The sequence below is a fragment of the Cnephaeus nilssonii genome (assembly GCF_951640355.1).
Source record: "Cnephaeus nilssonii genome assembly, chromosome: 2".
Lineage (NCBI taxonomy): Eukaryota > Metazoa > Chordata > Mammalia > Chiroptera > Vespertilionidae > Cnephaeus > Cnephaeus nilssonii.
Window position 1 is genome coordinate 5,552,431 of NC_137073.1, and position 12,939 is coordinate 5,565,369.

General features: G+C 44.0%; 1 protein-coding gene across 3 annotated transcripts in view; it reads left to right on the forward strand.

The window, feature by feature from the left end:
- METTL9 (methyltransferase 9, His-X-His N1(pi)-histidine) overlaps positions 1–12,939 on the forward strand; it is a 43,816-nt gene that overhangs the window by 17,556 nt on the left and 13,321 nt on the right. For 2 of the 3 annotated variants that reach the window (XM_079792588.1, XM_079792589.1), the window contains exons 3-4: positions 3,528–3,737; positions 6,955–7,139. In XM_079792588.1, coding sequence (XP_079648714.1) covers positions 3,528–3,737; positions 6,955–7,139 — 395 coding nt within the window. The remainder of the gene's footprint in view (positions 1–3,527; positions 3,738–6,954; positions 7,140–12,939) is intronic. The other variant, XM_079792590.1, reaches the window with a different exon arrangement.

Genomic DNA, 12,939 nt, shown 5'->3' on the forward strand with positions numbered 1-12,939 from the left:
GGAAGGGCAAGACCAGGTAAGGAGAGACTTGGTGGCTATGTTGGTGTTGATTTTATAAGGAAGATGCTTATAAGGAGGCCCACCTCCTCTGCAGATTCTGGAGTCTGGAAGGAACTTTGATTGTGACCAGAGAACCTAGGATGCTTATTCAACACTTTAAAAAAACACACACATAGATTAAAGGCAAAATAGAGAGCCAGACCTCTCCATGACATGTACTAGTATTTGCTGGAAACGTGGGTTGAGCTGCGTCAGTGTTGGGAAAATTGGAAAGGTCCATGCAAAAAAATGAAACTAGACCACCAACTTACACCATACACAAAGATAAACTCAAAATGGATAAAAGACTTAAATGTAAGATATGAGACCATAAAAGTCCTAGAAGAAACCATAGGCACCAAAATCTCAGACATCTCTCATAGCAATATGTTTACCGATACATACACCTCCTAGGACAATAGAAACTAAGGAGAAAATAAACAGATCGGACTACATTAAAATAAAAAGCTGCACAGTAAAAGAAGCCATCAACAAAATAACAAGAGAGACTACTACATGGGAGAACATATTTGCCAATGATACATCTGATAAGGAGTTACTCTCCCAAATATATAGGGAACTCATACCACTGAACAAAAGGAAGATAATCCAATTAAAAAATGGGCCAAGGACCTAAATAGACACTTCTCCAAAGTGGAATACAGAAGCCAAGAGACATGAAAAAATGCTCCAAGTCACTAATCATCCCAGAGATGCAAATCAAAACTACAATGAGGTATCACCTCACACTTTTCAGAATGGCTACTATCAACAAATCAACAAACTGTAAGTGTTTGCGAGGTTGTGGATAAAAGGGAACCCTAGTACACTGCTGGTGGGAATGCAGACTAGTGCAGCCATTATGGAAAACAGTATGGTGTTTCCTCAAAAAATTAAAAGTGGAACTCCCATTTGATCCAGTAATCCCACTTCCGGAAATATATCTTAAGAAACCTGAAACACTCAGAATATATGCACCCTTATGTTCATAGAAGCATAATTTACAATAGCTAAGATTTGGAAACAACCTAAGTGCCCATCAGCAGATGAGCGGATAAAAAAACTGTGGTACATCTACACAATGGAATGCTACACAGCAATAAAAGAAAAAGAACTCTTACCATTTGCAACAGCATGGATGGACCTGGAGAGCATTATGCTAAGCGAAATAAGCCAGTCAGAGAAAGATAAGTATCACATCATCTCATGTGGAATCTAATGAACCAAATAAGCTGATGAACAAAAATAAACCCAGAGACATAGAAGCATGTGCAGACGATTGACAAGAGGGAAGGCAGGGGAGGGTGGGTGCGAAGCGATTAACCAGTGAACTTGCATGCGTATATGCATAACCTGTGGACACAGACAATGGGATAGTGATGGTTTGGGGGCAGACAGGATCGGCCTTGGAGAGGTTAATGGGGGAAAAAGAGGGACCTGTGTAATACTTTCAATAATAAAGATTAACCTTTTGTACTCGGATGTCGAGTGCAAATTACTCTTTGAATGTATCAATAATTTGAAATATAAAAAAAAATCCAAATAAATAAATTTGTATGAAAAGAAACTCCAGTTTTTTATTCTACTGCCGCGCTTTGTAAAATCTGGGGTATTTAAAAAATTAAATCCCGAGTAGAATAAAGGAATTGAGAAATAAGCAAGCGAGTGCAAAGGGTTAAGAAAAAAGAAAGACAGAAAATAGTAAAAACAACTTGTCTTGCCCTGGCTGGTGGCTCATTTGGTTGGAGTGTTGTCCCTTACACCAAAAGGTTCTATTCCCGCACAGGCCACATTCCTAGTTTGTGGGTTTGATTCCCTGGTCCGGTCATGGACAGGAGGCAACTGATCAGTGTTTCTCTCTTACATCTCTTTCTTTCACTCTCAAAATAAATGGGAAAATAAAATTAGAATTTAAATTTAAAAACGTGTCTTTCCAGAATACTATTTTCTCTAGTGAGCAGTTTTTGTGAGCCGCGTTGTGTTTTCTCTCTGATCCCCCACCTCCTTTTTTAACATTTCTGTGGGGTAGGAGGTTTATTGGTCACACACTTTTAGATTTGGTTAAACTCCCCTATGGCCTTAGTAGGAAATGGGAGGGGGAGTTTGTTATATCCACTCCACAGGTAATATTTTCCCCTGAAACTGGTCTTACCAGGAGCACCAAGTTGCCTGCATCTTTCCAGTCTCGGTATGACAAATGTATTGTGCCTCATGGTGTTTCCAGAAAGTGCAGTGCAGGCAGAGTTCCCTGCTGCCTCCTAGCCCCGGGCTTTCAGACTGGTTCCCGGGCCGAGGGGAAGTGGCTCCGGAGCTGTTGGCCGCACAGAAAGGCCCTGGGGCACCCAGATCGCACTCCACCTCTCCAGGTGGCTCCCGATCGCCGTGCACTGTCTGTGGGTTCCACTGCATGTAAGAAAGTGAGTCCCTGCTCTAGACCAGCCATGGTTTGAGAGCCAGAAAACCAGTTCTGATTGGAGTGTGTTATTTCCACGAGGTTTCCAGGAGGCTTGGCGTAAGCTGTGCCTTCTTTACAGGGTTCTGTTGCCCCTTAACGCCTCAGTCTGTTTTCCAAAGGCATTGCTATGATTTTGAGAGTTTCTTTAGGGTCCTTAGAAATCATTGGCCCCACCAATTGTATATAAATTGACACAAGTATGAATCTACTTTCTTAATGCCAATGAACTGATATTACAAGGACCACTCTTCTTCTCTTTTGTCTTAAAAATAAATCATACTACAACTATTTTTTCTTACTATTTGTTTAGTTTCATAAAGGCTTCTTTTTCATATTTGGTGTTTTTGCTTTGTATTGTTGGCTAGTGCTATGGCCTGTTTCTGTTGGTCTGCCATCTTTTTAACCTGATAAACATGTTTTCTGTTACTCCTTCCTATTTTGATATAAATTTTTCACATTCATCTTTTCTTAGTCATTTTTCTCTTCCCTTCTTTTCCCCTCTCATTCTTTTCCCTTTCCATCTTTTTTTTAAAAAAGATATTTTTATTGATTTCAGAGAGGAAGCGAGAGGGAGAGATAGAAACATCAGTGATGAGAGAGAATCATTGATTGGCTGCCTCCTGCATGCCCCTACTGGGGATCGAGCCTGCAATCCAGGCATGTGCCCTTGACCGGAATCGAACGCAGGACCCTTCAGTCTGCAGGCTGACGCTCTATCCACTGAGCCAAACCAGCCAGGGCCTCTCTTTCACCTTTTATTCCTCTCCTTGCCCCACTCCTTTTGGGGTATTTGCAACCTCAAAGACAAATGATGCTACCTGGAGGTATTTCCTTATTTTACAAACATTGCTCTTTAACCATGATATAAATCATATAAAATATGATCTATATTTTAATCACATAATCATATAAACTAAACATTTTGTAAGTTCAAAGAGCTGTTGGTGCTGAGTCCCACGGCCGCTCTGTGTGTGTATGTGTATGGGTAGTGCTTACCTTGTGTTGACTCTTCCACGTTGTCCTTTTTTTCCAGGTTGCTCGGAAGAGGCTCAATGTTTGTGTTTTCCCCAGATCAGTTTCAGAGACTGCTTAGAATTAACCCAGACTGGAAAACCCATAGACTTCTCGACTTAGGTGCTGGAGATGGAGAAGTCACAAAAATCATGAGCCCGCATTTTGAAGAAATTTACGCCACTGAGCTGTCTGAAACGATGATATGGCAGCTTCAGAAGAAGAAATACAGGTATAACTTTTAGACATGATTTGGGCTGTTTTTCTTGATTGTAGGTGTCTTTCTTCTTGAGAACATATTATTTAATGATATGCATCAGAAACAATTTTCCATGATTAGGAACTAAAAAGAACAACTTTCCACATTACAGTGAAGTGGACTTGAGAGAGAAGTCCGCTTTCCTTGGCAGAGTTGGGACGACTGGGCGGAAGAGAGCAGGTGGGAGCCAGCCTGGAAAGAGATCAGATGTTCCCTGGTTAGAATCTGGCATTCTGGAATATTTTAATGAAAAAAAATTTCATTGTAATAATCTGTAATATGGAATTTACTGTTCTATTCATTCCTAAGTGTGTGGTTCAGTGGGGTTAAGCACATTCACATTGTTGTGTAACCATCAGAACCTTTTCATTTTCCCAAGCTGGCTTCATACCCATTAAACACTGAACTCCCACTCCTTCTCCCCAGCCCTTGGCAGCCACTGTTCTACTTTCTGTCTCTACACATTTGACTACTCTAGGTACCTCAAATGAAAGGAATCTTACCGTTTTTGTTCTTTTGTGACTGGCTTAGTTCACTTAAAATAGTACCTTCAGAGTTCATCCATGTGTAGCAGGTGTCAGAAACATCTCCTTTTGCACCCCTTCATCTGTCAGTGGACACCTGGGCTGTTCCCACCTTTCGGCTGTTGTGAGTAATGCTGCTGTGAACCTGGGTGTACCCATACCGGTTAGAGTCCCTGCTTTCACTTCTTTTGTGTGTATGCCCAGAGGAATTGTTGGGTCATATGGTAGTTCTATGTTTAACTTTTTTGAGAAAGACATGTTTTTCCTGATTTTTACAGAGAGGAAGGGAGGGGGGGGGGGAGAGAGAGAGAGAGAGAGAGAGAGAGAGAGAGAGAGAGAGAGAGATCGAGATCCATGTAAGAGAGAAACATCGATCCGTTGCCTCCTACATGTGCCCCAGCCAGCCTGGGATGGAGCCTGCAACCCTGGCATGTGCCCTGACTGGGAATCGAACCGTGACCTCCTGGTTCATCGGTCGACGCTCAACCACTGAGCCACACTGGTTGCTGTTTAACTTTCTAAGGAATTTTTCCCCATAGCAGCTACACCATTTTGCAGCAGTGTACAAGAGTTTCAGTTTCTCTGCATCTTCGCCAATACTTATTTTCTTTCTTTCCCTTCCTTTTCCCTCCCTCCCTCCCTCCCTCCCTCCCTCCCTCCCTCCCTCCCTCCCTCCCTCTCCCTCCCTTTCTTATAATAGCCATCCTAATGAATATGAAGTGTCAAATCTTGGTTTTAAGACCATCCATTGCTTGGGAGACTTAGGAAGAAGGCTCTTTGCTCAGTATGGCTTCTGTTGAATGGGAGAAAAGGGGGCTGAGTATAGAATGGGGAGGTGGGGAGTTGGGGGGACCTAAGGGAAGCTGGGCTTCACCTTAGAAGGGAGAAAGAATTACATACTCACTTTCCTATCCCCCTAAGTTTCTGCTTATACAGTGTGTCAGCGTCGCTCCCAGAGCAGGACAAAGCGGCTCTTAGAATATTGGCAAAACACAGAGATGTTTAGCCTGGGGCAGAGGAGACCACGTGGGAAAGGGGTGGAAGGGAAGGTTACTGCACACAGATCTCCAATGGGATTTTTCACGGAAGAAGGGAGCACGTGTGTGTATGATCCGGCACAACAATCAAGGAGATTGACCTTCCTCCCAGCTCCAGCATCCAAGTCCTTGTCATCCTCAGAGTTTAAAAAGCGGTTAGGGGTGTCACAGGACTGATTCATAAGACCTCCCTTAGCTCCAGCTATCTGTCGCCGATAAATCCTCCTAGGTCTGTGTGGTGATAATTAAACCGTATTCCTTCAGTTAGAAATTAATTTACCGTTTCACATGTCTGACCTTTGTTACAACAGTAGCTTAAGTCATGCTGAAATTCCTAATCTGACTCTCTGCCCACTTTAAAAAAATCTGTGTTTTGAAAGTAAGTGTGGGAAGCAAAGTGAGTTTTCCCCAAGCAGCCCTCAAGATATGTTTAGAATTTTCTAGGTTATCTCTGCTATATCTGCTCAGCATCATGAAAGACTTGTTTACCAGACTCCTTTTTCTTAAATCCTCACCCGTGGCCATGTTCATTGATCTTTAGAGAAAGATTGAGAGAAAAACATTGATTGGTTGCCTCCCGCACATGCTCCAACAGGGGATTGGACCTATATATGTGCCCTGACCGGGAGTTGAACCTGCAACCTTTGGTGTATGGGACGACGCTCCAACCAACTGAGCCACCCGGCCAGGGCTGAGGATCCTTTTCCTGTCTGTTGTAACAGGCATCGCCTACCACATTCTGATTGCTATAACCAAGCAGGAGGAGCGGAGAAGATATAAAATGCCGTGATGGTGTGGCTAAAAAGACTCTTGCTATAAGATCTCCCCCTTTCTATGGATAAAACATGGTAAAGCACTAGGAGTGTGCTTTGAGAAAAAGGGGGCAGAGGGGAGGGAGAGACTGAGGGCTGTGGTGGTGTGTGCACTGTGCTCTGCGTGAGCTCATGGCTTTAATGGGGTGTCCTGTGCTTTCTCTTCCGTAAAGGGATTTAGACGTGAAAATCTTAAAGTATGAAGTCGTATCTCTCTTCTGGGAACAGATATGCTCAATAGGTCATAGGTTGAAAATGGGAATTATCTGTACCACCCCCAGCCTTTCTTAAAATTAGGAGAGGGTGAAGACCTGGGTGGGGATAGTAACTGGGATGAAGGGATAAAGCGGGGAATGGAAGACATCTGTAATACTATCAACAATAAAAAACATTTTTTTAAATAGGAGGGACACTAGGAATAGAAGCCATAAATATGTATTTTATGATTAAATTCCAGTTTATGTAGAAAGTAGGACTCTTTCTTCATTAACTGATGTTCAAGGATTTGATGCTTTAGTTTTATAATCATTTTTATCATCATATTGTCATAATTATTAAATAATGATTAGCTCTTGAAAAGAAAATTTTATATGTTTTGAGATTTGGAAATAGGTGAAATGCTAAATTTAAGGAAATATGGTAGCTATTTTTTTCTTGCCCTGACCCTTTTATTTCTGCAAATACAGGTTATAAATGAAGATTTTGAATTCACTTTGAATTAGAAGACAAAGTTAGAGCCTTTACTGGCATCTCAGTTATTTTTAAAGGTGTCTCTAAGGGAGTTTTGTATCAATCCAGTTCTTTCTGATTTTTCCAGAGTGCTCGGTATAAATGAATGGCAGAATACAGGGTTCCAGTATGATGTCATCAGCTGCTTGAATTTGCTGGACCGCTGTGATCAGCCCCTGACTTTGTTAAAAGATATCAGAAGTGTCTTGGAGCCAACTAGAGGCAGGGTCATCCTTGCCCTGGTCTTGCCCTTCCATCCCTATGTGGAAAACGGTGAGTGTGGTCAGGCCGTGCTTCCCCAGCATAGGTGGTTATTGGTGTTTGTGATTCTGTTTCTTGGAATGGCCTGGAAAATACTTCCTTGATGAGTGTTCATCTCGATGTGGATTTTTTTTGTTTTGTTTTGTAGTGAATCCTCACCCGAGAATATTTTTTCCATTGATTTTTAGAGAGAGTGGAAGGGGGGGCAGGAGAGAAACATCTATGGGAGAGAGATACATTGATCGGTTGCCTCCTGCATGTGGCCCAGCTGGGGCCAAGGGTCGAACCTACAACCCAAGTACATGCCCTTGACTGGGAATCGAACCCATGACCCTTTGGTGAATGGGTCTGGTGATCTAACCACTTCGCTACCAGCCAGGGATTGATGTGGCTGTCATAGAACTCTAGTCCCTTTGCAGTGGTAATAATTAGTACTCAGTTGGGTCTGCCCACTCCAGATGGGAAGCCTACTATGGCCCATATTTTCTGCTTTTAAATGGAGCTTGCACCATATATTAGCTTATAAGCTGAGTCAAGCTATAAATGATGCCTTAAATCTTCCCATATATACTTGCAGAATGTTGTGGCTGTTTTGTATTTTAAATTTCTTGTCCCAGACTCTAAAAATGATAATTGCTGTCACCTGTTTTTCCCTTTTTGTGTTCCAGCTTGTATCATTTCTTTGTGTAACGTTGGTTTTTCCATTGTTGGTCTGTTCTTCAGCACTACTGAAGGGAGAGTAGATGAGAAGAAGTGGTTTGGTTCTGTTCGTTCAGATGCGCTGTGGCTAGTGGCAGCAGTTCACACTGACTCAGTTTTAGCTAGTGTGGTTTGTGTTTCAGGTCACGTTGAAAGTTATATGACTTGAAGACTCTCTTGCATTTTTGTAAGCTAATGTACAGTAATATAAAATTATCTATATATATAAAAGCCTAAGCGACTGTTATGACCAGTTGACCAAATGATCGGTTGACCAAACGACCGGTTGACCGGTCGCTATGACACGCACTGACCAAAAGGGGGAAGATGCTCAAGCAAAAGCTGCCCCCTGGTGGTCAGTGCGCTCCCACAGCCAACCTCCTGTGGCCGGCCAACCTCCCGCGGTCCCTCCCTCTGGCTGTCTGACCCTGATCACTGGCCAGGCCAAGGGACCCCACCCGTGCATGAATTCATGCACTGGGCCTCTAGTTTATTGTATAAGTAATACATTTTAATATTTTTAAATCTTTAGGTTATTTATTTATTTTTTACTGCCTAGCTCAGCCTGGGTTCAAAACCTCTAAGAGCTTGCAGACATTTTAAAGAAACCCATTATTTTGAAAGCATTGTGGTGAGTGGATGTCTGTGAAGATCTGTGGATCTGTGTTGCCGCTGACTAGCTCCTTAATTTCTTCTTGTCTTTATTTCCCCCCTCAGTTTTGACTCTGTTTATTTAATGCTTGTCTTAACATTTACCAAATGGTTTTAGATTTGTGTTGATGATAGACAAAATGGAGGGTGGGAAAGAAAACAGACATATGTTCCCTCCCCCATGTCTATTTTTACATCCCTGTTGTTGAACTGTTTGTCATGGTAAAGAAAAGCTGCTGTAGGCGTGAGTGCCCCTGTATCATACACGGGTGCTGTACAGTGAGTGTCCTCGGGGTGACTCTGTGCCACGCCTGTGACCGAGCCTCAGCCCGCCTCTGCGGCAGTCACGGTCATCAGGTGTAAGCCTGGCTTGCTGGGTCCTGTTGGGCAACCACTCGACAGAAACTTGAGTGCAACTTCCTGGCATAGGGGAGGTGGAAGCACAGGGGGAGAAATACCAGTTTGACCATGACTTTTATTTCCTTGTGCTTCCGACACTAAATATTGAGAGGAAGTCACGTTGGATAAGAGGGCGGTTTCCAGTAAGGACTAACGCAAGCTCCTTGATGGTGGCTACAAGGGATGCCCGCTGAATGCCAGGCGTCTGCGTGACACACAGCCCCTGAGATGAGAAGCATGGGTGCTGGGGGTGCTGGGGGTGCTGGAGGCGCTGTCAGTTTTGCAGACCGCTCCTCGCACTCTGGCGTGGCTTCCTTTCTCTAGGCCACTGAGTACTAGATCCTGATGCTCTCCAAGTGGCACTGAGGACTGGGAGGTGCGAGGTGATCTTGCTCTGTGAGGTCATGGATACTGGGCTGCTTTGCATACCTGGCTCAATTTATCTTTTAACAAAAAGCCATTGTATATTAAGTTATTCCTTGTGTGTAATTTTTATTTGACTCTAAATTGAACCGCAGTGATTTTGTTACTTAGGTTAATTGGGGAAAAATGCAAAATTGTGTCTTTCTAAGTAGTAATATAAAGTTTTCTAATTGTGTGTGTGTGTGTGTATGTGTGTGTGTGTGTGTGATATTTTAAATAGGAATTTTTCTTCTATCATATTTTTTATTTTTAAACTTTCCCCAGCTTTATTGAGGTATAGTTGATAAATAAAAATTGTATCTATTTCACAGACAACGGTGTGGTGATGGCCAGAGGGAGGGTGGGTGGGGCCTGTGTGGAGGTGGGCAAAAATGGAGGGAAGTGAGGATGTTTGTAATAGTGTCAACAATAAAAATAAAGTTTAAAAAAATTGTATATAAGGTACACAATGTGATGATTTAATATATGTATATTATGTAAGTGATTATCCACCTCCTCATATAGTTATATTTTGTATGTGTGAATATGAACACTTAGGACCCACTCTCTTAGCATGTCTCATATAGTATACTATACAGTATTATTAACTACTAGAGGCCCAGTGCATGAATTTGTGCATGGGTGGGGTTCGGCCAGCCTGCCCAGATGGGGGCCCAGACCCATCCCCGGGTGGTTGGTCAGCTAGCCCCGCCCCTGATAGGGGTGTTGGGGTTGATCGGGGGCTGGGCCGGCTTGGTCGGGGCGGGGGGGCGCCAATCAGGGCCCGGATCAGGCTGGTTGGCTGCTGTAGTGCGCGTCATAGCCACCGGTCATTCTGGTCATTCCGCCGTTCAGGTTGCTGGGCTTTTATATATATAGACTAGCTGGCCTGGGGAGGGGCTGTGGGAGGTTGGCTGCCGTCTCTGTCCCAGATCGGGGTGGGGGAGCTGATTGGGGTTGGGGCCAGCCGGGGGGAGGGGCTGCGGGAAGTTGGCCAGCCATCTCTGCCCTCGATGGGGGTGCGGGGGGCCAATCAGGGGCTGGGCCAGTTTGGGGGGGAGGGGCTGCGGGAAGTTGGCTGGCTGACCCTGCCCCTGATCAGGCCGGTTGGCCGGCCGCAGTGCACTTCATAGTGATCGATCGTTCCAGTTGCTTGGCTTTTATATACATACATATAGACTAGAGGCCTGGTGCACGAAATTTGTGTATGGGGGGTCCCCTCAGCCCAGCCTGCACCCTCTCCAATCTGGGACATCCTTCTCATAATCCGGGACTGCTGGCTCCTAACTGCTCACCTGCCTGCCTGCCTGATTGCCCCTAACCACCTCTGCCTGCCGCCTGGTCATCCCCAACTGCCCCCCCCCCCCCCGCCACCCCACCGGCCTGGTCGCCCCCAACTACCCTCTCTGCTGGCCTGTTTGCCCCTAACTGCCCCCCCCTGCCGGCCTGGTCGCCCCTCACTGCTCCCCCTGCTAGCCTGGTTGCCCACAACTGCCCCCCTGCCAGCCTGGTTGCCCCACACAGCCTGCTGTTCAGTCATTTGGTCGTCCCTCACTAACCCTCCTGCCAGCCTGGTCACCCACGCAGCCTGCTGTTCGGTCGTCTGTCTGGTTGTTTCAGTCGTGACAGCCCCTGGCTTTTTATATATTAGGATAGTCACTTGCTGTACACCACATCTCCAAGACCTAGTCATCACCTGGCAGTTTGACTAGCATCTCCCCACTTTTCCCACACCCCTGCCCCTGCCAACTATTGTCCTCTCTGGTCTAGGAGTTTAGCTCGTTTAGTTCCCACACATGAGTGAGATCATACAGCATCTACCCACTTCACTGAGCACCAGTACTCCAGGTTTGTTCCTGTTGTTGCAAGAGGCTCTTCCATTCTGTTTTAGAAGGAATAATACCATGTATACGTAGGGAGTTGATATTTTTATCTTTATCTTACTGAATTCTCTTAGTGTTTCCAACAATTTTTTTTATAGATTCTCTTGTGTTTTGTTGATACACAGTTACAGCATTTGCAAATAATTTTGCTACTTTTCATTTTCAGATTTTTTAATTTTGGTCCAAGTGAATTGGTAGTTAATTCCAGAAAATGTTAATAAAAAACAGTGGACATTTTTGTCTTCATTTTGAGTTTAATGAAATGTTTCCACTTTAAATATGATACTGTCTTTTGCCTTGAGGTTGATGTTGTTTGCCTTGAGCTACATATTTTTTAAATCCTATTTTATTAAGAGTTTAAAAAATCGGGAATCACTATTGAATATTTCACTGGTGTTTTCAACATTGATGGAGGTGTGGTTATGCTGCCGTTTCTCCTTTGACTTCATAAACTAAAAGCACTTTTCTTATATATATATCCAGCCTTGCAGTTCTGGGTTTAGACTGGATAGACTTGTAACGCATTACTGGATTGTTTTTTGAAAATTCTAAGTAAAATGTGAGTGTTAACGCTGGTGAATGATGTTTGGTCTGTATTTATTTGGTGGGTGTTATCTGTGTTATGTTTTGGTATCAGTGTTCTGCTGGCTTTGTAAAAACTAATTTGGAAGGTTTTTATGCTCTCCGACAGTTTAAATGGCACGTGGTTATCTAGTGAAGTTTAGTAGTTTTCTCCGGTGACAGCAGCCAGGCCTGTGCTGTTTGAAAAGTAGCCTTTGGCAACTTTCTCACTTTTTTCCATGCTAATTGTTCTAGTTAAATTAGACACATTTAGTCTAAGAGTTCCCATCTGTCTAAATCAGGGGTCCTCAAACTACGGCCCACCGAGGACATTTATCCGGCCCGCCGAGTGTTTTTGCCGCCGCTGCCTGTCCTGCTTAGCAGCCGACTTAGCAGTGTGCATAGGAATTTGTTCATAGTTTTTTTTTTTTAAACTATAGTCCGGCCCTCCAACGGTCTGAGGGACAGTGAACTGGCCCCCTGTTTAAAAAGTTTGAGGACCCCTGGGCTAAATAGACAAAGCAAGACTGTTTCCTGGGAAGAACTTGGGCTTTGAGGGCAGCCTGTGTTAGAAATGTGGGTAGCCCTTACTACCTGGGCCTGTCATTAAGCTTCATCTGTAAAATGGGCTAATACTTACCTGGAGGTATGCTGTGAGGATTAAATAATCTGATGTAGAGGGTAGTGCTCAGCGGTGTCTGTTTTAGCACTGGCATTTGCCATGCCAGATTTATGTTATCCCATCCCATTGTTACTTGGTTTTTATTTGTGGCTTTATTGATCATATTTGTTCACAGTTCTTCAGTCTGAAATATTTGTCAATGTCCTTTAGATCTGCCTGACAAGCGCCTTTACCAATAATGATCATAACCTGACGTCTTTATTCTGCTTTCTGATTTCAGCTCAGAGTTGGCACTTGGCATGGGTTTATGTGACTTGCTCCACGGAGACTCAAGTGCATTCCTATTGGCCGGAGGTGCAGTTCTCCTCTTTCACAGCAGGGGGAGTGGGCTCATTCTGAAAGCCCACCACCATCTTTCCCTGTGTGGCTTAAGTGCCCTTGTAGGGTGTGTAGACACTAGAACCACGGCTCTGTCTGTTTCCCTCTTTAGTTCTTTCAGTATCATTCTGTTTCCATTGTCATGGGAAACTTAATCTAACAGAAAGCTGTCACGTAATCCTTTCCAGTGCCTATTCTGGGTGCTCAGATAGTAGCA